The sequence below is a fragment of the Lepisma saccharinum genome, chromosome 10, assembly GCF_977018435.1.
Source record: "Lepisma saccharinum chromosome 10, izLepSacc3.1, whole genome shotgun sequence".
In the NCBI taxonomy this organism is placed as follows: domain Eukaryota; kingdom Metazoa; phylum Arthropoda; class Insecta; order Zygentoma; family Lepismatidae; genus Lepisma; species Lepisma saccharinum.
Window position 1 is genome coordinate 40446622 of NC_139238.1, and position 26521 is coordinate 40473142.

At 37.9% G+C, this 26521-nt stretch overlaps 1 protein-coding gene across 2 annotated transcripts in view; it reads right to left on the reverse strand.

The window, feature by feature from the left end:
• The window catches only part of Uggt (UDP-glucose-glycoprotein glucosyltransferase), a 130662-nt gene that overhangs the window by 89264 nt on the left and 14877 nt on the right, over positions 1-26521 (reverse strand). For both annotated transcript variants that reach the window (XM_083129749.1, XM_083129748.1), the window contains exons 4-9: positions 20953-21125; positions 18965-19160; positions 16538-16751; positions 10556-10770; positions 6892-7113; positions 1315-1488 (exon numbers count right to left, since the gene is read on the reverse strand). In XM_083129749.1, coding sequence (XP_082985875.1) covers positions 1315-1488; positions 6892-7113; positions 10556-10770; positions 16538-16751; positions 18965-19160; positions 20953-21125 — 1194 coding nt within the window. The remainder of the gene's footprint in view (positions 1-1314; positions 1489-6891; positions 7114-10555; positions 10771-16537; positions 16752-18964; positions 19161-20952; positions 21126-26521) is intronic.

The following is a 26521-nucleotide window of genomic DNA, read 5'->3' on the forward strand; positions in this document are numbered from 1 at the left end:
CATCCGCCATTATAATACACTCTGCAGTTCGACTTTTATAGCAAGCAAATAAACAACAGCTGCACGTTGGTTCACTCGTAGAGTAACAAAGCACACAACAGGCTTCACGTGCAACAATCACAGACTCGGCTTACAAAGAATCGGTGCAGTGTTGCCAATCCACGAACTTTCGGAATTTCCCTCATATATTGCCTCATGAACTTAGCATTTGAATTGCAAAAGAAGTTGTATATTTAGACATTTACTTAAAAAAAAAGTACAGAATGGAGATTATATGTTAATATCCATACAAATTATAACAATATTGCACTAGATTGTGAGATATTTATAGATGTATCAGATACTGATAAACCAAGATGCTAATATTGGTCAATACGAATAGAGTGCCAATTAATGTATCCCATCCCTATATACATATTATTGTAAAGAAAAACGTGTCACGGAAATCTCTGTTTTATGTACACCTTTATTTGAAGCGGTGCCCTTCTCCTTATATACATCTCAAGGGGTCCCGGGTTCGATACCCAGTGGAGGCACATAGTGGTTCGGATCCCCACTTTAAACTTTAGGTCCAATCCCGATTAGCCTTACTGTGCATAAAGTGGACTTAAAACACCAACTCAATCAATCAATCCGTATATACATCTATACGTTACTTAACTCTACGAGTGCACTATTTAGCATAGCGCTAATCCGCTCTCGAAGTTTATTACGCAGAGGTCCCTATGTATCTCTATGCATCCATCTGGCTCTGTGCAACTGTATGAAAAACAGTCTCAATCCATCGGGCCTTGCATCTGAGAGTCACTGAGAACGAGAGCCTGTAACAAGTCGGATCCTGGTATTAATACCTCCGACAAAATGGCCCACCCCAACCACCCAGGAAAGGCCCTATTGTTACTTTTCAAACATGAATGCTGTTGAGGGGAAAACAACCGTTGGCTTCCCCGGCTACTGGGCAAAAAACAACCCAGGCAAGAGCATTTACAAACATTCAAACTTTTACATATATACTTCCATTTTCCAGTTGTGTGCCTTAAAACCACACAGCAATATGTACATGGGTATGTGTATATATTAGTACCTGCTCAGTTTCTGAGAATGAACTCTTCTTCTTCATATAGAAAATGTGAGATGATGCTCAGTTTCATTCACAAGGCTCGGTAAAACACCCAACAAGCCACAAGAAAGGTGGTGATCAATCTCAGTAATTCAAAAACTCCTAGAACAAAGACTGGCTTCCTTCGCAGTGAAAACATTAGGTTTCTTTGACACTGATGCAAAGACTCAATGTATAGTTCACTATAAACTTACCTGGGGCACTCTCTTGAAACCTGATCTCTCAACAAAATCCTTAGCCAACTGGCGACCAGTATCGTATTCAGAATCTTCTCCAAATACATCATCCAGAATCACTGAGGGGTAGTTACTCTTCAATTGTTTTTGTATGTCTTTTACTGTAACATCATTTTCAACACGTGCATACACCTGGAAGAAAATTTTAACCAATTGTATGTGTGAATGGCCACATTACATAGTTTAATATTTTTACAAAACTTCACATATACATGAATGTAATTCTTAAGAAACGAAGTGAACAAATCCTAACCACAACTCAATACAATTTTAGATTTCCAAATATTCAATTTTATCAAATACCAGTACAAGTATGTAGCAATGTAAATTCACTATAATGTAAAAAATAGCAAAAATTCTTGACATCCTGTAAATACAACCATTCATACCAGAGTGGCAATAAAAAGCTGAACATGTCATTTCCCAATAGGCTGTCTCTTATCTCCTTGGCCTGTTGGTCATGCATGTGAAATGTATGCTTCTCTCAGACAGGAGGAGATGTGATTATTCCAATGTATGGCCGCGGTGGCTCAGTCGGTAACGCGTCTGACTACCATGCTCAAGGTCCCGGGTTCGATCCCCGGCCGGTTCAAATCCGGGAACTTTTCTAACGGTGAAAGCGGCCCCGGCGCCCACCCAGCGTCGAATAACATGGGTACCTGGGGGAAACCCTGGGGGGTAAAGGCGGTCAGGGGCGTGATGCTGATCACATCACCCCCACTCACGACCGGATCAAGAAAGTGTGGGGCGTTACCCCCACACCCCCTATACGCCTTCATGGCGTGGTGCTATGCACAGGGGAACACTTTACCTTTACTTTACTTTATGGAGTTTGTAATCTGTTACTTGTTGTTCGGTGTGAAAGCCCTATGGCGCATGTCACTTGGCACCTGCTGCTTATCACTCACATTAACACATGAAACTGGATCAAAATTTTGGAGAAAACTATAGTGTTAGTAGTTAAGATTTTGCTGCAAATAACATGGAAAGATACTTTGAAGTAAAGGAGATGAAACAAGTGGTTGGAGAAGTTACAAAATACGGAACCGTATAATCTATATTCATCCCCTGATATTAGAATAATTCAATCAAGAAGACTTCAATAAACAAGCCATATGGAGGATCACAGGTTAGAAAATTTTACATATATTGCTGAGTATTTGAATATATGTTAACTGACACAGTTTTTCTGCAACTTTTGGCTAATTGTGGCAATCGGATGAAATTGATGAAGGGGCATTCACAAAGAACACCCATGCCCATGCTGGGATGCAAACAGGGAACTTCAGCAGCAAGACTGAAAGTTGATTACTTAAACTTTTGGAGCCCAAGACCATTTTCACATGTAACCCCCCTTGATGCCCGAGCCGATTTTGAGCAAAATGCAGAGCTTCAATTAAATGAGTGTAGATCGGAGGCTAATTGCCCTAAAGAGGTGAGTGATACTGTATTTATGCGTGTATAGTGCACATGTGTGTATATAGCGCACCCTAGTTTTTGATGGGGAAAAGTTACAAAAAATTATTTCTCTTATATAATGTGCAGTACAATCCAGTTTCAAGAAATGGCTTGCTTAGTTGTAGGTCGTAAAGCTGTTGCTATGCTGATCAAGAGGAGAATATCCTCTTGCGTAAACAATAAGTCTCCAAACCATGCCACCTCCCCCTTCTCCCTCCACTGTGTTTAGCATCCCAAAGCTTTCACTCTTTAACCACCATATTTATTCTGTGATAGAAGAAAGAGAGATCAAAAATACATTATGGATATGCAGTTATTTTCTATTATGTCTTGCCCAACAAATACTGCTGATATGCATCCCATGTGACAGAAGGTGCATGCTCGAATTCCACCAGAGTTGGACAGCTTTCTTTGGTGTCGCAGAAATGGCCTTCAAACTTTTATACGTGGTTTTGATCATTCCTTTTTTATTCTTTCTAAAAGAACTTCAAAATATATACTTTTTCCATGACTAATGTAACATTTATACGAAGCACATTCAGGACCTTCAAACTAGCAGTTAGCAGCACAAAATTTCTTCCATTAAGGAATTGACACTCCATATATATATTATTATTTGGCCAGTAATACATTTTAATTATTGTTTTCTGTTTCCTTATGTTTTCTTTCATCCAAAGCACCATAGAAATCAGAACGTTCCTTCATTTTGTGATGAACTTAATTTGGCATATACAGGGTGTTTCAAAAGGTCGTTTACAATGCTTGGGAGGTGATTCCTCACACGAAAACAAGCAAAAAGTGTGAGTTCCATATTTACGACTGAGGCAGTTCAGGCAGAACCTCACTAAGAAATGCATGATACGTGTGACCATTCAGGCGAACAGGGAGAATGTATGGTCCAATTAAATGATCATGTACTATCCCGCACCACACATTCACTGAAAACCTGTGCTGGTGATGGGCCACAAAAAGTGCATGTGGGTTGTCAAAGTCCCAGACATGACTGTTTCTACTATTGAAGACATCCATCCTGGTGAAAATGGCATCATCTGCCCACAATACCTTTACCCCGAAGTGAGGGTTTGTGTTCAGCTGATGCAACAACCATTGGCAAAACTCCATACGAGGGCGAAAGTGTGCATTCCTTCCTCTGACAGCACTCGCCAAACATTCACATGAGACGTGTTTCGTGGCCGAGCGAGCACGCGCGTACTGGTGCCAGGATGTTCTGCGACCACTGCTAACACATCTTCTGCAAACTGATTTGTGCGTACACTTCGGGGGTATTCCACAAATTGATATAAAAATTGTAATTATTGATAATGCTTTACTAGTAACTGTCATTGGTGGTAGTAGTAGTACAATTTCTACATCAAAAATAAGAAGTCTTCCAACTTCTTGCCGCGGTGGTAACACTGACCCTATTTCATGCAGTCGACTGTCCACTACCTGAAAGAAGGCGAGAGACGGTAAACGTCTATGTGGAAAGCATTCTCCATAAAGACGCCTTGCCTCACAGCTATTACCACGTGCCTCCCCATACATGAGATGCATGTCTGCTAGCTGCTGGGTCGTATACGCAGCCATCTGTGTAATAGGGAGCTGGAACTGCAAAGCATCGTTTTTGTTTAACACTGGCACACTGCACAAATTGGCCGTATCACCGTACGAACACCACAGACCAATTGTTGCGATACTTGACTTGCCCACTGCACCACGTCAACTTCTTTCAATACAACATACTAGTACACTTCAATGCATATGACAACCTAGAGTGAACTGCTGATCATATCCCAGCACCTGCAACACAACTGGGACGACTGCCGGAGAGAACCAACTCTTTGAGCTCCTCTCGTGGGTACAGCAGTCATGAAGGTCAAACGTAGACTACGAGAGCTAGACTTGCCTGCGCAGCGCTTCCAAAACTGGTCTCTTTTACGTCACAGTGATTGCGTGCAAACACTCTTGGTATTGCTCCCCACCCCCTTTGTGTGGTGAAAGTGACATCTTCAGTTGGTGTACAGTTACACGCACTGTCTGTGCGTAAGACATTGTTGCAATTGTTGTTTGTTGTGTTTGTGTGTGGGAGGGGATATTATGTAGTTGTCGCGTGAAAAAATACACGTTGTCGCAATCATCTGATATTGTGTTTTTCTTTCCCTCCTCCTGGTGGAGTAATGTGTCTCTCGTATGCCACATGACATGATTCGTTCATTCCTCGCGTGTAACTGGTGTATGCAACCGTGCTTAACTTTTCGGATTTTGTGTTCCGTGCTTATGGTTTGATGTTTGAGGTCGGGATGTGTTGTCTTTAACGCATTTCTCGTTGTCACGGTCCTTCTTGCTGCGTTACATACCCTTTCCATGCATTGTTCTTGCTGGAAATCCCCAATTCCTTTGAGGACTAAATTGCACATGCGTGCAGTGAACTTTTCATAGTGATTTCCGGACTGAGTACATACGATTCCTTGATGATTCCCTTGGAACCGCCTCTCTATCTGTGATAGTATTCGTCCCAGTTAGGTGTGACGTTCACTTTGTCACCTTTTGCGAGGCTCCTATCTCGGAAACGAAGCCTCAGTCGTAAAAATGGAACTCACACTTTTTGCTTGTTTTCGTGTGAGGAATCACCTCCCAAGCATTGTAAACAACCTTTAGAAACACCCTGTATGTGGTGGAGGAGGGGGTGAACACTCAAAATTCCAAATTTCGGAAAAAAAATGGGGATTCCACCCCCTCAAGAAAAAAGTACATGACAGTGGAAATTATCGCTGACATGTAAGGAACACAAATATATTTGCATTATTATCATATGACCAATGTAACGTGAGTTGTACCCCCAAAAGGAATGGTCAGCACGCCACTGATTCAAGCTTCAAAATGAAGTGGTACCTTGAAATGGCTGTAGCTCAGAGGCTAATTGCCCTAGAGAGATTAATGATATAACGTTGTACATGGAATGAATCACAGATTCAGAGGATATAAAATTTATGCACATTTGGCATATATATGGAGGGTGGAAGGGGGAATCCCCAAAATATTTTTTTTAAAAAAAAATCCTGAAATGATAAAGGATTTTAAATGTATTTTGGTGTGGATATGGATAATTTATACTGTAATTGGAAGTTGTTTAGAAGATCATTTAGCAAAACTAGTTTTACTTAATTCGAAGTAGATACCTTCATAAGTCGAGAAGAGAAGATAGAATGTGCAGAGAGCTTGGACGTTATCTTAACTTGACCTTGATTTGTTTCCTGGTCCTAAGAGATGCTGACAACTTGGGGGAAGCCGCTCAAAATGTTCCTTGGACTTGAATTCCTTGTTAATGTGCATGGTAGTTCAAGCTCTTTCATCACTGAGGGGTCCACTTTGGAAATATTCATCAGTGCCACATGAGAAATGCGAGATACGATCGCAGAAATGTTCCTGGCAACTTCAGGTAATCAAAGTCATATGTACCAACTAAAGTTTGTCAACCCGAATGAATATAACAGTAAATAATTATCTGCCCTTGATGTCTAAATTTAAACTTTCAAGCCCCAGGTGATGAACTCACCTGTGAATCAAAATAAAAAAAATGGGGAGAGGAGTTGTTGCCTTGTCACCATGATAGAAAGAAAATTAAACACCATGTTTTCAGCAGCATGAATGGAACAAATCACATTCTTTAAATGCTGTTCCATTTGATTGTGTTCTAAATTTCTGAAAATGTGCAATTAAAAAGGCAATACATTTAAACCTCATTTTTATTACCCCATTTTAAGTTTTCCCACTTAATGTGTTGTCATCCAGGTTCTGGCAAAAGACCATTTTAAATAATGGGATGCTTACCTCGATCTTACAATTTTCATAACTCCCATTTCCTGCTTCATACATTTTCCCAACTGTGCCAATGTCATAAAATATGCCAAAAAGCTGTTTTGTTGACCGTAATTTCTCCCTCCCCTTTTCCTGTCAGCCAAGATCTTCTTACTCGTGTGTGCACACAAGTAAGGGTGGAAGTGGATTCAGATTAACAAATCTGAGTGAATCTTCTATTTATAAAAAATAGCAAAACAGTGAAACACATTAACTTACCTCTGTAATAAAGCTAAGTCCAGCAAAATTATTCTTCAGTTCAGATATATAGTTGAAGGCAGTCAAAAATGCAATTCCTGGATCATCATTCCCTGTAGCATCAGGGTGGGAGTTAACGGCAAATACTATGCCAATCTTCAGAGGGGCGAAATTCACATAAAATGACTCGGCTAGCTTTAACAATGGTTGAGCATCTTCTTTGGATGGATCAACAACAAGCACCTGCAAGTAACATGTTATTACAAAGTATAGGCCATCACACATAAAAAGGGATTCATTTTTGATATCTATTCTAATTACATAATAAGTAGGGTTAGGCTGATACTAGTGGAATTGACATTGAAAAGTATTTGTTTAAATTTCATTAGCGATATATTAAGATACTTTCCCATAATCTGAATATCTTAACAGTATTCTAGAAATTATGCATAATTTGCAGTTGCTTTGCACCAGCCTTGTGTGAAAAAACAGGCCATGCATTGAAAGTCATACATGGAGACATGAAACTTTCAACATAATCACTGAAAGTTTCTATATATATAGGATAGATTTTAAGTGCTTATAGCGCAGAAACTAAGTGCTTTCAAGGTAAACTTTATAGGGAAATGTTCCTTGTTTTTATGATATCTACCAGCTCCCAAGCATTGTTGAAAGAGTTTTGCGACACCCTATATATATACAGGGTGTCGCAAAACTCTTTCAACAACGCTTGGGTGCTGGTAGATATCATAAAAACAAGGAACTTTTCCCTATAAAGTTTACCTCGAAAGCGCTTAGTTTCTACGCTATAAGCACTTAAAATCTATCCTGTACGTATGCAACCCAACACAGCAAACGCTTGCTCTGACATAACTACCAGGGGCACGTGGCAGGGTTGCCACTAGCGTTCCTCGTTCAGAGAGACGACTTGAAAATACCTACTTGGGAGTCTTGCCTGAGCAAAATCCAAAACATTAATGGTACTTGCAATGTTGTAAGAAGCATTGTCAGTATTTATAAACTGACCACGACAAATAATGGGCAGACTGAAATTCAAGATTACTCATTCTAAAATATCTCCATAATTGATTCATTTGGTTTATTTTAATTCGCTTTTCTGTCACCTTTGGTTAATCGCGAAGATGAGGATAATATGACGAAATAACAAATGCCACCAATGTCTAGGCCAGGATTTAAACCCGAGACACCTGGCGCCGTAGCGAGCTGTGCTAACCACATCACCACGGAGTGTTTCGTGTATCATGCAATATCAACAATTGCAAAAGACACATGACATTATCGTCTCAATGTTTCCTGCGTAACAGGTGGCACGCACATTGAGCATTTGTAATTCCAATGAACACCACAAAAACTTTATGAGTTTTTACAACTACTGTGAACATTTCTGTAGAATACTACTTTTGGTATTAAAGTTATACCCTTTCAAAACCAGGGAGTGTTTTTGTGCTCACGCTGTATACAGGGTGACTGGTAATTAGATGTATTCCCTGAAAGGGGTTAAAGTAGAGACAATTTGCAATAAATTTCACCATATGATACCCCGTCCGAAAATTAGTAGTTTTCGAGATAATTGAATTTCAATTGTTTTTTTTAAAAATGACAATTTTCCACATAAAAAGATGAATGGAGAAAAAACTGCTCATTGTATGGAACTTATTTCAGCGTTTTCTGATAGCTAACAAATAAGTGGTTTGTTGAAAAAAAAGTTTTTCCCAAATAACAATCACATGTAAGTAACGGGTGGGTCTAAACTTACAAGTGATGATAAAAAAATGCACTCTTAGTTTACTTGGCAACGTATTAATAACAAAAATGGTATGACACGAAGTGTACAAATTACTTACATTACTTCCTTGTGACATCTGCTATCCAATAAGGTACAAATGTTGCTAACATACACATTTGTGTACAAGAAATAATACTTCACTCATCTTCATGTGAATGGAATCAATGAACAATACAATTAAAGAACATTACACGTCTTGCTCAAAGTGGGCACCTCCGTTACGAATGCAGGCACGCAGGTTTTTACGGACATTTGTTCTCTTAACTCGTGATGTGATGGTGTCCTTGATGTGTTGACCACCTGTTAAGATCCTCTCCCTGAGCTCTTCTTGCGAGTTTACCTGTGTCTTGTCATGAGGCTCCAAATGTAAAAGTCGCAAGGGGTCAAATCGATCGGGGGATCGACCTGGTCAGTCATCATGCTGATAAATCATGTCACGTCTTGTAGCTAGAGGCACATCCTCCAACAACATTGCCATCCCGTTCCTCAAAAAATGTTCATAAGTGATGCCTTTTAAGATTTGGGGCAGGAAAAATGGCTCAATCAAATGATTGTTGATGACACCCATCCATACTTCTGCCTGGGCGTGCGACAGTGGCTGGATGAAAATTACCCAAAGAAATGGATTGGCCGAGGCGGCCCGATTCCATGGCCGGCTCGATCCCCCGATTTGAAGCCTTGCGACTTTTACATTTGGAGCCTCATGACAAGACACAGGTAAACTCGCAAGAAGAGCTCAGGGAGAGGATCTTAACAGGTGGTCAACACATCAAGGACACCATCACATCACGAGTTAAGAGAACAAATGTCCGTAAAAACCTGCGTGCCTGCATTTGTAACGGAGGTGCCCACTTTGAGCAAGACGTGTAATGTTCTTTAATTGTATTGTTCATTGATTCCATTCACATGAAGATGAATGAAGTATTATTTCTTGTACAGAAATGTGTATGTTAGCAACATTTGTACCTTATTGGATAGCAGATGTCACAAGGAAGTAATGTAAGTAATTTGTACACTTCGTGTCATACCATTTTTGTTATTAATACGTTGCCAAGTAAACTAAGAGTGCATTTTTTTATCATCACTTGTAAGTTTAGACCCACCTGTTACTTACATGTGATTGTTATTTGGGAAAAACTTTTTTTTCAACAAACCACTTATTTGTTAGCTATCAGAAAACGCTGAAATAAGTTCCATACAATGAGCAGTTTTTTCTCCATTCATCTTTTTATGTGGAAAATTGTCATTTTTTAAAAAAAACAATTGAAATTCGATTATCTCGAAAACTACTAATTTTCGGACGGGGTATCATATGGTGAAATTTATTGCAAATTGTCTCTACTTTAACCCCTTTCAGGGAATACATCTAATTACCAGCCACCCTGTATATATAAATATATCATAACATTTTATATTACGAATGAGCCAATATCAATACTGACGTACCAGTCTTGGTGGATATTAGTTGTACATTAATCATCAATACATCCCAATACTTCTTCGGAGTAAGCGTGTCTCATAGAATCCACAAACATGTTTTATGACACTTTCACTAAGTCTAAATGTCCTAGCAATTATACAAAATGCATAATTTTCCTTATTTTTATTATTTAACATTTTGGGGAGAATAGCATTTGCGAGGAAATGATTATCTCAGATGAAATTAAGAATATTTTGGTACAATGATATGTCGTAGTTCTAATAGAAAACTTGTATTTCCAAATTTATAAATACTTTGAAATGTTACAATTTCCAAGTATTGGCACCAAACAGTAAGAGTGTCATCAGTACTGTATCACAGTGGTATTACTGAGTATGTGAGTAATTTATGTACCCCTTTTATATGTAATTATTTATAATTTTTTTGTTAGAACTTACCATGTTATACAAATTCTTCCTGACACTTCTCAACATCCCTGGAAATGTGGGACGTAGGAGCTCCATCAGTGAACTAGACCACCTACTATACTGTTTGTCTTTTTCGATGTCATTGACATACATTATAGCAGAGTCCCTTATGTCAACTGCATAGTCTTGGTTTGAGGACTGGAGGTCCAGTGCTAGGAGAGGACTCATTTGATGGTTCTCAATACCTGAAATCCAAAACGTGCAATTGGTAGAAATCACTTCAATGTAGCACAAACACAGCACAGATCAGGAATAATATGGAGATGTCAATCACATTCACTGATTATTGCAGAAAATAAATAAAAAGTTTTCCATGCAAAATGCATAAATTTTACTATTTACTAGGGATTGGCCGATACAGAAAAAGTTCCGATATAAAATTTACCAATACCGATAACCAATATTCTACCGATCCGATTTATAATTCCCAATGGTTCTTGAGGAACTTGAATGGATCATTTACCTCCTTAATAATTGTGTAGTTCAAGGTTACTACAGTGCAAAAGAAGTTGCATATTTAGACATTTACTTTTTCAAAAAGTAGGACATGGAAAAAAAAAAGTTATAACAAACTGGCAGAATATTAAACTAAATTATAAGATATTTATAGATATATCGGATTCGTAAAATAATTGGAAATTTTACCATTAAACCGATATGCCTACATTGGCCGATACCGACAGAGTACCAATTAATCTCTCCCATCCTTACTATTTATGTAACAGTGTTGCGAGGAGAAATGGATTTGTGATTACATATTGTGAAATTATGAATATTTTGAAACAAAATTCTGGCAGATTGCTGTAGTATAGTTTCAATGGAATACAGATAATTACCGTATTTGCCAGCATATAAGATGCACTTTTTTCCTTTAAAAATAGGTCTGAAAAACATGTTCTGTCTTATTCGCAGATAGCCAGTTTTTGATTACTTTCATTTCTGGAAATTTTCTATGTTCTGAGTTAGAAGATTTCTCAGGAATGCAGTGGATGGTCCCCACCTAGTGGTTGCAGGACCTAGTTGTTTGTGGTGGAGCTTGTGTGCTTCAATGATCCTCCAGGCTATACCAGCAGTAGAGCTACCGGTAGGGTCTCCAATGCTTGGCAGGCTGGGGGGGGGGGGGGGGGGACCAGACTAAGATGCAATCGATTGGCTCTCCAGGATTGCTGGGGGAAGACTGTGCTGCCTTGTACAGAGGGTTTTGGTTACATTTGGTTACCCAAAGGCTAGGAGAGGGAAACTGATATAAGACCAGGGGTAGGGATGACAACTCCACCCCATAAAATGCACACTGTTTCGAAACCCCAACAGAAGCCTCGAAACAATGGAAACCAACGAAGATGAAACAAGCGCATAAAAATGGACAACGAATTTGGTACAAGGAACACTCAAACTCTCCTGGAGCATTGAAACCACTCATAAAGCAACTCCTAGCTAAACAGAGTGAAGATAGCTGCCATTCAAGAAACAAGATGGAGTGGCAAAGAGGAAATCTGGAACACAATATTTAGTAGCGGCAAATCAATAGACCGGAAATAAGGTGTTATGGCCTATATAGTAGATACATCAATAAGAAACAGTATCTTGAAATTTATCCCAGTAGATGGCAAACAAAACTGTACAACATGACAATTATAAATGCCTATGCTCCAACTGAGGTCAAGGATGAACTGACAAAAGACCAGTTTTACTATAAGCTTCAACAACTTTATGACTCTATACCATCTAATGTGCAAAAATGATTAAGGGTGAGCTACATGTACAAATATCCATGGAAGAAGCTTACAAAGGCACAATTGGTTTACACAGTCTACATAAAGAATGCAATGACAATGGCCAACGGCTTATAGATTTTGCAACAAGTAAGAATGTGGGAATCAGCTCTACACTCCTTCCACACAAGAAAATACATAAACAGACATGGATGTCACCAGATGGATCAACACTGAATCAAATATGCCAAGATGGTGCCGAGTGCAGTTTGTGCAAAATGTGTAGCTCTGGTCTTTACCTGTTTTGAGCTAGTACTAGTGCGAATTTGCACAGTGAAAAAATGTTGTCCGCCTTGTGGAATTGCAGTTAACAATGACAGATACTTGGAAAACTGAGTGCTTTTCCAACGCTTTGTGCTCTTCGAGGGGCGAGCGCGAGGAAAGCCTTGCCCGGGACCTCTGCCAGGAAGTGCATGCACCAGCACCTCTTCCTCCTGCTGTTGCTGCACGGAGAGGTCGAACTTCAGCCTGAACCAGGGACGTCTACGGGGATAACAACAAGCGATATTACCTTTCACCTATATTATCAAAATGTGCAGAGTATAAAGAATAAGTTTTTGGACTGTGAATTAATGACGACTGAGTTCTCCAAATATGAATGTGTGCTTTAGTAAGTTGTGGCTCAATTTTGATATCTTGTGTGTTGAAATTCTCCTTTTACGCTGCAGCAGGCACTTTTTTCTCTTGTATAGAGTCTGCAAAGCTGCCAATAACAGCAATAACTCATCCAGCAGGAAGCAAAAAAGTTATTGTTTTGAATCTTGCAAAGCTGTTTTGATTTGAAGATAACAAAATTCGATCTCCAGAAAGAAAAACAAGAGTTAAAACAACTTTATGTTCTGCACCTTCTGATAAGGAAAACTGTAAATTTTATTTTTCATCTGACACAAGAATAAACTTCCTCAAAACTCAGAGCGTGTTGGAAGGAAATGCACACAATATAATCGGTGCTTTTCTTCAGAACCATTCATGTGGAAAAAAAGGTGCTCAATGTAGAAATGGATGCCGAGACCAATTTAAAGAAACATTATTCAAGGGGAAAACGTTTGGAGGAGCGGATGTTTGACATTGAGAATACTCCTAAATCCAACATTAAATCGTCGATTAACGTGAGAGTAAATAATGATCTCCCATTTTGATATCTGAAAATGTGCAGGTTTCATAAAGCTTGTTTTGAGTTTATTTTAGGCTGATGGACTAATCGGGACTAAATATACAGTTTAAAGTGAAATCCAATTCCAAACCCGAATGATTATCGAGTGTGATGCTGTTTAATGTGTAATAGAATATGCATTGGGTGCAAACGGATCGCAAGTTGCACGTTTCCTTTTTCAGGCTGGATTACAATGCAAGTCGAGGAAAAAGTTTGGACTGCTCCCTGGAAAGGGGGAGGGTGAATATGAAGTTGGTTCAAGCAAAGAAAACGTGACTTTTTTTTTTACGATGAATTTTACACAGCCAAACCAGAACGAAATTTACAGGAACCCCTTTTTTAATCTGGTGCCTAGAAAGGTTGTGTTGTTTCTCGCAAGAGATCTTATCTTACCAGTTAATCTTTTAACAGACAATGCTTTAGTAGACCCGTATAAAATCCAACATTCATTCTCCCCGATTATCTCCAGACTTTTGCTGGTGTCAGTTTGACTGATGTCAAGATTAGTTGAGTTTCGCTTAACAGGTTGTATAACTACCAGGATAAAAGGTGTTACCGTCTCCTAGGAATCTTTGTGTCCATTTGAGCTCCATTTCAGGTGAAAATTGGTGCAAATTCCAATAACGACCCCTTCGAAATAATGACCCTTTTCCCGGGAACTGTGTAAGGTCATTGTATCGAGAGATGACTGTATTACTTTGTATTTGAAATACTGTAAATACTGCAGGTGGAAGATCCTGGGCGCGAATAGTCCGTTCGATGATATCCCACATGTGCTCGATAAAGTTCATGCCCGGTGATCTATGAGACCAATTCATGCGTTGGAAGTTGCCAGAATGTTCATCAAACCAGTCACGCACCATTGCGACCCGGTGACATGGCGCATTGTCATCCTGAAAAATCCCATTGTTGGCAGGGTACATGAAGTCCATAAAGGGTTGGAGATGGTCACCAAGCAGCCGAACATAGCGATGAGCATTCATTCTCTGGTTCACAAGAACCAGAGGACACAAACCATGCCAAGTAAACACACCCCAAACCATCACGGAGCCACCACCAGCTTGCATAGTGCCTTGTTGACAACTTTGGTCCATGGCCTCATGGGGTCTGCACCACACCCGGACCCTACCATCTGCACATACCAATTGGAAACGTGACTCATCTGACCACGCTACACGGTGCCAGTCCTCTAAGGCCCAATGCACATGTTCCAGAGCAAATGTGCATCGCAGTCGCCGATAGACAGCAGTTAGTAGCGACACACGAGTCGGTCTTCGGCTGTGATACCCCATGGAGACAAAATTGCGTTGCACTGACCTCTGAGACACGTTCCTGGTACGTCCTGCATTGATTCCTGCTATCAGATCATGCATTGCTGCTTGTCTGTTTGCCCGGATGAGTCTGCGATAGTACATTTTTCTCATTGGTATGTTTTTTTCTGGTGATCCCTGCCAATTCCCCTAAGGCTGCATACTATTATATTTCAGTTATACAATTTTTAGAGTTGTATGTTCAACAATTTCAGTCCCAAAAGGAAAAGACTTCAGTTACACATTTTTAACTGTGCTTGTTCGAAAGAATGCTGCTCTTGGAGTTCAAGATTTCCATGTCGATAACATGTGCTACCTGTTCCATACATTTATTATCAGCTACAATCACTAGACCAGACTCTCGACTTGGAATTCTAATTTAGTCACTTGCAACGAAGGGCAGAGAATGGGCAATGCACCTTTGAACCAGATTGGCCTGTACTAAATAATCCTGTTTTTGGTCTTTGCATTGCATTGGGCAAGTCGCATCTGCCTACAGCAGATCGGAAACAAATATATTTCGAACTATCTGATAAGTCACTGACACCACACTTCACAGCCTGTCGTAAACATCACAAACAAAGTGAAGAAAGCAAGGCGGAATCTACAGTGGCTTGCAGGTGAGGAAATGTTCCAGTGTCATATTACCATGATATTTAAAGATAATATGGTTGTTGAAGACAGAAGTTGCATTACTTTTCTTCATGCAAAAGAAATTGCATATAAACAAATTATTGAACACTGTGACTTATTTTTAGCGTGTGAATGGTTCTGAAGAAAAGCAGCGATCATGCTAAACATATTGTGCATTTTCTTTCTGCAAGCACCATTTGAAAAACCCCTTCGTTTCCCCATTTGTTACTATGAGATAAATGTATGATAAAAGGCTATAACTGCTCAACCACGGCATCTTTTTGAAAAATTTGAATACTAAATGTAAGAATTAGCAAAAAGAGCAACATTTTAAGTAAGATCCGACAATTAAAGGTCCAGGGGGGAAGCAGGGTTCAAAGTTCGAAATTTTAGGAACACTGTAATTTCAGTGGGTTTTTTTCTTCCAAAGTTGCAGCATGAGCTTTACATATCCTCATACAGTGGTCTTTTATGATTGAGCCATGTTCTCAATTGTCCACATATACATTTTTGTGGAGGGAGGGAGAACAAAGACAACCCAGTCATACTTTTAGAATGTGTTAACACCCTAGAGAAAGCAGCATTTAGTGACTATCAGTTTGGCAATAGTGTGCTTGTTCCCCGATCATAAGGCAGTAGTTCAAGGCATGGTGAATGAATGAGACTGCTATAAAAGTAAGGAAGAGGGGAGGGAGTGTTCGCCTGGCATAAGGAACAGGCTTCTGGCAAATTTTGTCATTGGCAGGGTTATTTGATTTATGACTATGTGAGAGTTAAAGTATGCCAAAAATACTACAAGCTTGGGGGCTTGGATTCCACTTCAACTGTAGTTACAGCTCTAATTAGCCTATCTGTGCATAAGTGGACTTGAAACAAAAACTCACTCAATACTACAAGATTAAAGAAAGAAATTCAACATGGCACTAATAACACTGATTGCCAACTATGTGAAAATGCCATCAGAAATCTAAAATGGGTGACACCACGCCAATGAAGCTGTGGTGGCCATTTGTCGATTATTGTATTTCACACCTAATTGTAATCGATTATACTGTATGTTAAAAGGAAACTATTTCATCGATACCTATCTTGTGGAGGCCTTCCATCACCCGGTATTCCTGTCGAATAACCTCAAGCAGAGATATCACATCGGTTACATCCATGTCGAAGAACATCCCATTGAGAAACAATGCAGTGTCTGATGGCTGAATGTTGAGGGCATTGGCAAAGCTCTCTTGGTTCTTCTTAATCTCTTTCTTCAATTCAGGTTTCACCATGGTTCGCACTAAGGATCTTGCCTGAAATCACAAGGTAATATTAATGGGGCCATTACATTATCATGGGTGGGAGGAACAGATTACATTTTTGCCTATTCTTTTAATAGTTAAACAACATTTTTATTCCAGTTCATGTGCAATTTATTATGGAAATAAACACTGCTGATTAAACATAGCTACCATTAGAATACTTTCCCAGATTTATAGCTATAGGTGAACAATTTTTTGTCATGGGTGAGACAGATAAAACTCTTCACACTACAGTGATGATGATAATGATGATAATAATAATAATAATAATAATAGTATAGTCTGTATTGAGAGGGCGTGTTTCGGCCTCGCGGGCTGTTCTTACAACAAACCCTTGTGAAATACATATTACAATTGACACTTTACACTTTTCAAAATCACTGTTGTGGTAGATAAATAAAAATAAAACATTCATACTTATAATATAAACAATTAATGTACTGAAGGTACAGAGTTAAATCTAAAACCACAATTAGAACACAATTATTACAGAGATAAAACTAAAACTAAGACCAATACCTCATTCCCATTCATTACAGAAAATACAAAGCCAGAAACTATTGTTTGGACAGTAGATGCTTCTTTAGGTTTATTTTGTGTGTTGCAAGGTGGAGCTCCCCTGAGGTCAGTGGTGGGGGGAGTTCATTCCATTATTTTATTGCAGTGACTATGAAAGAACTTGCATACTGTTGTTCTGTGTGTGGGAATCGTGAATTGTGTGTTTTGACTAAAGTTAATTTGTTTTCCCTTCTTCCTGTATGGGGTAATGTGATCATGTAAATATTTAGGTTCCTTGTATTGATGGCCAAGTATTCAAGAAAATTCTTCACTGCCATGTTTAGTCCCTTTGATTTATGCCAAGAGAGCTTCATGAATTGAAACAAAATTCCAAACAAGCCGCTGACAGCTCCTGCACCAGCACACGTAAAAATTCAACCATTAAAAATACGCAGGATGCGAGAATAAAATCAATGGAAGTATAGAGCATCTCAACCTTAAAAGTCAGTATGGGTTAAACGGAGCACGGCGTTGCCAGATCAACAAATGGAGTCACATCAAGTCGCTGTTAATCGCTAATGATTGCAACAAATTTACTTCCTTAATATCGTATAGGAAATCATCAAAATGTATGTATTTGATGCATTTTGGAAAAAAAAAAAGATAGTTACTTCAAGATTTGCATGTAAATGTTTATATTTCGACGTAACTATATACCATTTTACATTTGCATTATGTGTGTAATACACTAAGCAACTATTGTTCCTTCTTTCGTTGAATGTATCAATGTAACCAATGTAGCAAAGCTTAATTAAGCGTAGATTAATTGTACACAACATGTAGTTATAGATATACAGTCTGTAGTGTATCACTGCCTGCTTCAGTTTCATGGTTGCCACTGACAAAATTTTTCTGTGGGAAAGTCCCAAAGTTTTTAATATGATATGGACAGGCTATGTAAGTAATCTTTGGGTCACCATTCTGATTGTTAATACCTTACCAAAAAGTATACAAAGCCTTAGATTAATGCAAATGCACCAAATACAATAAGCACTATATGCATGTATGGTGAAAAAATCTAAACTTGAAAGAAAAGATTAAGCCCAGGCAATTATTTTTGATAATCTCTATTGGCATGACATGTTATTGCTTCATAAGAATACAGTGGAACCTCGATTTTACGTTTTTCATGGGACCAAGCTGAATAAACTTAAAATTAGGGATGGGGTGATATGAAATTTTGGCCGATACCAATATAAAATTTACCGATAACCGATATTCTACCGATCCGATATAAAATTAGAAATGGTCCTTGAAGAACCTGAAATGTTCATTTATCTCCTTAATAAATGTGTGTTTCGAGGTGACTGCAGTGCAAAAGAAGTTTAATATTTAGACAATTACTTTTCTAAAAAGTAGGGCATCGAGATTATCCATAAAAATTACAACAAATGGCAGAATTTTGCACTAAATTATAAGATATTTATCGATATATCGGATCGGTAAAATAATCGGTAATTTTACCGATAAACCGATATGCCTATATCGGCCGATACCGATAGAGTACCGATTAATCGGTCCCATCCCTACTTAAAATGCAGGAAAGTAAAATTGAATGTAAAATGCAAGAAAATGTCAAATCCTGCAATGTAAAATCAGGGTTCCACCGTAATAAAATTTTAGATTATCGCCACTGCAAAACTTACCTGTATGGGGAAGTTCTGAGCTATGTGGGTAAGAACCTTTAAAGCCTCATCACGTGGAGAATTCATTATTCTCTCAGCCGCTTGAAGGCTCAAGTCCTGGAGTTGCCAAACTTTCAGGGGTGCCATTTCACTAGTGGTTTCCAGAAGGTGATTTCTAAATTGCTCCAAGGTATCTATCTTATCAGGATACAGTGTCCTAGTTGAAGAAAAAATAAAATAAGAACTATGGAAAAAGACAAAGAATGCAACCATCAGCACATAGCTGGTTTCACATGAAATCACAGAAATTATGCACTACAGGATGGTTAGTTTCAAATGAAAGCACCTCCACATAGCAGCAATTAACATGTTACCTCTTGGAAACTACTACTTTCGTTTTATTCATTCATATGCATATGAAAGTACGACATGATGGACTGACCAAAATAATATACTTATTGTTACTATTTTAAACAAATGCATTTTGAAAATGTAAATCCCTCCCCCTCCAAAATTGTTATGTAACTAATAAATTGGTGTAAAATTTTGAATTTCCTCCTCTTCTTCTAATTCCTGCCTAAATGTCACCTCTGCTAAGAGTCATTCTATATATATTTTTTTTAAATCATGTCTCTACAATTAGAACTCATGCTATGATTCTTGTGTACACCGCAGCAAGTTTGAAAACCACATGCACGAAAAGTTCCTGTCCAGAGACGCTAACATGCAGGAGAGGTTCCCATCTGATAAAGGTGATAATGCAGCAGTAGTTAAGTTACGCACTCCTAAATAACAAATACATAAATTACTAATAAACTTAAAGAGGTTAACATTATCTGCCTTGACATGAGTGGTTCCAGATTCAAATCTCGGTTGAAGCTTTATCCAAAGAAGATCAATTTATGAAGAGCACATGATACCTTTCTCCAGAAAGAAATCACTTGATAGGAGTATATTTTATATGGTATTGGTAATTTTTATGGCAGTGCAAGACTAATTAATTATTGTATGTCATGTCTATGATGCAATTTCCAGTTAAACTAAACATCGATAGCGGACGACAATCACACTATGTGTGGATTCCCTTACTGCAGCAACTAACACCAGTGAACGGCAGAACACATGGATGCAGGCAGATAGGTGACAACAGCGCACCTAGCATCAATTGAGGAACAAAAAACAACGAACGCATGAAGCAACAACGCAACACTTTCCAACGAGCATGGTGGCAGTTGCCACCGAAATTAATAGAACAAATTAAAAACAGCTTCGTGGAAACCGTGAGTACTAAGTTTCTCTGTAATTAAATAATTCTTGATCATTCAATTCTGTAATTGCAGTTTGTAAAGCTTTGACAATTGCATCTCTTCATCTAGCTTCTGAAGAAGACACTCACATGTAAATTTATGGCAATGAATATTGTGAAGCTGGAGTGGCTGATAATTTGTTTAATTTATTGCTAATATATCAAAATGTGTTATTAAATATTTGGATTAGTTGCAAGTATTGTTTTGCTTAGAGGAATGTAAGATTTGGATACATAAACTGAATAGAAAAAAATATGCAAGGGGAAAAATGTAGTTCAGGATTGATTATCATTCTTTGAAAGATCCGTTATAGTATTAAAAGTTTTTTTTGAATGTTGATCAAGTTACTTTGCTGCGTACAATAAATATATTGTATTGTTCAAGTTAAGCCACTAAAGTAGGATGGCTATATTTTCATCACCCCAGCAGTGGCGTTATTGTGACTCATTCTTCACAACAATACTGTAAGGATAAAATTCTTTGATAAGAAGAAAGACATTTCGATATCACTGTTACTGTTTTAAAAATGTTTTCTTATTATGGGATATAGTGGAACACATGAAATCTAGTATGATTTTTGTCTTATTTATTACAAAAATTTATAGATTTTGTGCTTGTCGCTGATGTAAAAACCAACAACAAAAATTATGTATAACTGCATCTATTTAAAAAATAAGGTCAGAAATATATCAAAATTCTTACTTCAGTCTATTGAAATTGAATCCCTCTATTTCTTCTTCTTCTTCCTCCTCTTCTCCCTCAGATCCTGGTCCACCACCTTGTACTTTGGTGTCATCCTGTGCTTTGTACTCTGTTGACTTGATCTGTAGCTCCACACCATAGCCAGACAACCTGAGTTTCTTATCTGGTCGGTTCTACAAAACAAAGGAAGGAAATGCTCATTCTTATTGACTTATCACAAATGATATCAAATCTAAAGAGCATACTTTATAAATCTTTTAGGTAATTTGTAAAACTGTCTACTTTGTTGTTCATTGTGAACCAGTAAAAGCAACAATAGTTCTTACTAGTGGTGAGCAGATACCACGTTGAACCAATACCCTTACTGATTCTCACCGATACTGATGTTTGAAAATATTAGTAATTAGGGATGGGACCAATTAATCGGTATTCTATCGTTATTGACTGATTTAGTCATATTGGTGTATCGGTTATATCAGTAACAGTACTGATCATTTTACCGATCTGATATATCTATAAATATCTTAAAATGTGGTGCAATATTGTTATATTTTTTATGGATATAAACATATAATCTCTATTCAATATGTTTCTTTTTAAGTAAATGCCCAAATATGTAGTTTCTTTCCCATTGTAAAAGTTTGATTTATCTAGTACCATAAATTTATTAAGGAAGCCAGTGAACCATTTAGAATTTTATATCAGATCAGTAGAATATCAGTAAATTTTATATCAGTAATTTATTGGTATCGGCCAAAATTTCATATCAGCCCATTCCTATTAGTAATTAAAAATTGCTCAAAATATTGTAGGGATGGGCCGATATGAAATTTTGGCTGATACCGATAAAGTACCGATATAAAATTTACTGATCCCGATAACCGATATTCTACCGATCCGATATAAAATTAGAAATGGTCCTTGTAGAACCTGAAATGATCATTGATCTCCTTAATAAATGTGTGTTTCAAGGTAACTGCAGTGCAAAAGAAGTTGAATATTTAGACATTTACTTTTTCAGAAACAAGGGCATGGAGATTATCCATAAAAATTACAACAAAATGGCAGAATTTAGCACTAAATTATAAGATATTTATCGATATATTGGATCGGTAAAATAATCGGTAATTTTATCGATAAACCGATATGCCTATATCGGCCGATACCGATGGAGTACCGATTAATCGGTCCCATCCCTAAAATATTGATTAATATTTAGTGTGTAGTAACTATTCCCAATTATAAGCATCATTTCATTTGAGATTTGCTTCAAAATATTCAAGAATTACATAAGAATATCACAGTACCTGTTATGTAATCACAAAATAAGTTTTTTCACACAATATTGGTGCAAAATTAATGGAGACCTTGAATTTTGCATAACTTCCAGGATAATTAGACACTTCCAAAGTAAAGTACAGCATTTTTGCAGACCCCACGAAAGATCAAATATCGGAAAAGTACCAGACTGGTATTGGCTGACGCCGATCAGCCTTAGTTCTTACATTAGACAGGGGTGTAGCACATACAAAGATGGTCTGATGCTGTGAAACTGCAGAAGAAAAGCTACATTGAAAAGGGATCAAGAGTACCATTTCTTAAATTCTTCCATTTGCAGTGTAGCACCACAACACAATTTCATGCTATGAAGTCATGAACAGTGACAATGTTACTTACTATCTTTGGGATTTCACTGCAGAACTATCAGGATGACGCAAAAATAAGTCGAATTGTTTTGTGTGTTTGGCAAATAATTTTTCCTAATACATCTCATTGATTATATTGCATGTTAAATATCATTTTAAAGCTAATTTATTGCTTAATCTATCTGCCTTACAATAATTTTCCTAATGCTTCATTTACCTCGATTCTAGGCTAGTTACCGTGACACTGTCGAAGAAAGAAATGTTCATTATTTTGCATCATGAGTTCAAACTTGGTCACAGACCTGCGGAAGCAACTCAAAATGTCACTAAAGCGTGGGGTATGGGAAGCTTTTATTAGATACAGTGCGTACGTGTATTGAAAAATTCTGGACTGACCACATGCGTCTCAAAGATAAGGGGAGAGGGGGGGGGGGTGGTGGTTCACAACAAACAAATGAAGGCAAAAATCGATGGTGACCTGCTCAAAACAACAGGAGAGGTTGCAGCAGAACTCTATGTTAATCAATTGACTATTGTTTGCCATGTGTACCAAATTAGGAAACTGAAAAAAACTTGATTTGTGGCATGAGGTCGAGAGGCACGAATTGAATGAGAATAAAAAAAATAGCCATTTCAGATTATGCTCTGTGCTCCATTTTTTCAACAATAACGTCCAATTTCACGAAAGCATTGCAAAGCATGACGAAAAGTGTATCCTATAAGACAATCGGCAACAGTCAGCACAATATTGGACCATGACAAAACTCCTAAACATTCCCCAAAACCGATATTGCATCAAAAGAAGGTCATCTTGACTGTTTGGTGGTCTGCTGTTGATTCCATCCACTACCTATCTGAATCTCGGCGAAACCATCACAGCCGAGACGTATTGTTAAGAAATCCATTACATGCAGATTCTGTCTCTTTGTCGATCACTGGTCAACAGAGCACGACAACACTCGACCACACATCGCACAACCAACCATGCAGAAGCAGAACGAATTGAGCTGTGAAACTCTACCTCACCCATCCTACTCACCAGACCTATTGCTAACCGACTACCACTTCTTCAACTATCTCGACAACTTCCTATGAGAGAAATGCATTAACAACCAGGATTCTGCCGAAAATGCATTACGAGATATCGTCGACTGAAATTTTAAGCTACCGGAATAAACAGACTGATTTCTCATTTGCAAAAGTGTGTTGATTATAATGGTTTTTATTTTGAGTAATTACATTAACTTTGAACCAAGTTATAGTATTTCAAAATCAGCCATCATTTTTTCATCAACCCAAATATAAAGAGCCTTGTGTAAATTGGCAGTCTTAACTTCTCTCTGTAGTATCCATTATGTGAAGTTTTTACACATCAAACAATCTAACAACAAATCAACAATTAATGTGCAAGAAAAATGAAAACAAATAAAATAATAAGATTACTTCTGTATAAATACTACGAAATTAGTAAAGTAGCGAATTTTTGTGCATAAAATAAATCATTGGTAAAACTACTTTCTATGAAAAGGAGTCTCAGACAGCGCTAATTATATCAAACATCATTTTGCAAAATACTGTATGCATTGTTAGAACTGAGTTATCTTTTTGGTCACGAATTTTTCTTTTACCCTACACCAGTGATTCCAAAAGTGTGTACAACGGCTGGCTACAGGGACGCCGTGAAATGTTCCTATATTTACACTGAAATGACACAAACTTGTTAGACTACACGTGGTTTTAGAATTGGAGCATCGCATCAATCCAAATATGTGCTTTTTTAGTAATTTTCACATATAAAACGTTTCTGAATTTGAAATATGTGTTTATATTTTTACTTAAGGCAAGCAACCTAACTACACTAAACGAGCATTGCAAGTGTTAGATACGCCTAGATTCTGACTTTGGCACCATGAAAAAATCTTGAAACACTAAGGGTGTTATAAAACAAAAAAGTTTGGGAACCCCTGCCCTAGACAAAGAAAAAGGAACCCTTTGATTAATGACCAATTTCTTTGATTACAATGTCACTATCATCACAAATTCATTTTCATTCTTTGCATTCAGAGAAAGAAGATTCATGGATGGAATTGTGTATGCTTAAGGCGAGGAAGGACAATTTCCCAAGGTGCTTCTCGCTGGGAAAGCTGCCGATCACAGTTGCCAACTTCACTCTTTTGGAGCCAGATCTGGCTCTTTCGTGCACTCATTTGACTGTGAACTGTGGCACCCACCCTTTGCCCCACCATGATGCCACCACTGGCTCCGACCCATAAAGACCAACCTTTGCCATGAGTGTACATTTTGCACCTGACCTGATATTCATATATAGGCTGCATCACCCACCCCCTCTTTCCCAGGAATTTTTATATATAGAGCTGTGAAGATGACAATATTATTATCCGGGAATCCTTTATTTTCGATTTCATATGAACATCATTGGATTATTGAAATGAGTGATGCCACCAAATCTAGGCGGTGAAAATTAAGAATAAATTGCCATCACTTTAAACCTAACAGTAATAGCAGCTTCTCCGACTTCTCAGACACCTAAAATTACCCTAGGAGGCACTTTATGCAGCCTTCGTTAATCTAGCTCCTTGAAAGTCATCTTTAGCTCTATTAATGGTGAAATGTAGCTCTTTTATGCACATGAGGTTTGGAAACACTGCAAGGATGGCCGTATGAGGCAAGGAGAAATGCATTAAGTATATTATTTTATTCGTTCTCTCGGGAATATCAAACATCCAATGACGTAGAAAAGTACATGGACGGAGACAGGGCATGTTGAACTATGTCATAGTACCGTGCGTTCATTTCGATCTGCAGCCGAGAGATCGGGAGAAGCGTGGCGGGCGGCGCTCACGGAGATGCCGACATTTGCGGCTTGTAATGCCCGCTAATTTTTATGGACTAATGCAGACATTTATATAAATATTGCAAAACGAGCACTAACCTGTGTTATAACACGCAAAAGTTCTTCTGTAATTCATCACACAAATAAATACGCTTTAGAAACGATGTTAAGAGCCACAGATAATAAAACATTTTAATCATAGTTTTGACCAGTAACGTCCTGCTTAAGTTTATATCCTTGAAAAAGTTTTGTATCGATGGGGATCGTTTGGAGGTTTCGAATGTGCAACACTGTATCAAGATTACGCTGCAGACGAAACCGTCAAAAGTCAATGGTTTTCGTGAGCTTCCTTGCAATCCGAAATCTCCGAGCTCGAGTTTTTGTTCCTTCACGACTAGATTAAGACAGAGCTGTGAATATAGTGGCGAGCAGATGTATACCAAGAGCGTGTTAATTTCATACTGTGCGCAAGAGTGATATTCTTGGTTACTTGTCGTTACTTGTGTCATTGCAGTGTGTGTGTGTGTTGTGTCAGTGAGACGATTGGAATGCCAGCTCAAGTTTCACTTTAGAACAAAGAATTTTTATGTATGACTAGGGGCATGCATATTTCGTTTTTGACGAAAAAATGAAATTTGAAACAACACATTGTAGTGTTAATTTTTAATGTTTTTGAAAGGTGTGAGATGCATTTTGTGACCATGTTTTGTCACGAAATAATGCGAAATGAACTGTAAAAAGCGAAATTAACTCTTAAACACGAAATTTAGGGTTTATTCACCGACGCGACACCTTCTAAGGTCTGAATTATCCTGAGAGTTATGCAATTCCCGGAAAATTGATTAATTCTGCTGTTAATATTGGAGAAACAAAAATTGACTCCTTTACACAGAAATAAACTTAATACTCCGATAACTACATAAATGGGCTATTAGAAGTGAAATGTTAATTCTGTGGAATAAGTGTAGTTTTTAAATCAAATTTAGGATTATATTCACAATTTTAAAACCAAAATGTCATTTTATATAGCATTTTTTATGTGATTATTCACCGCTATATCACCGATATT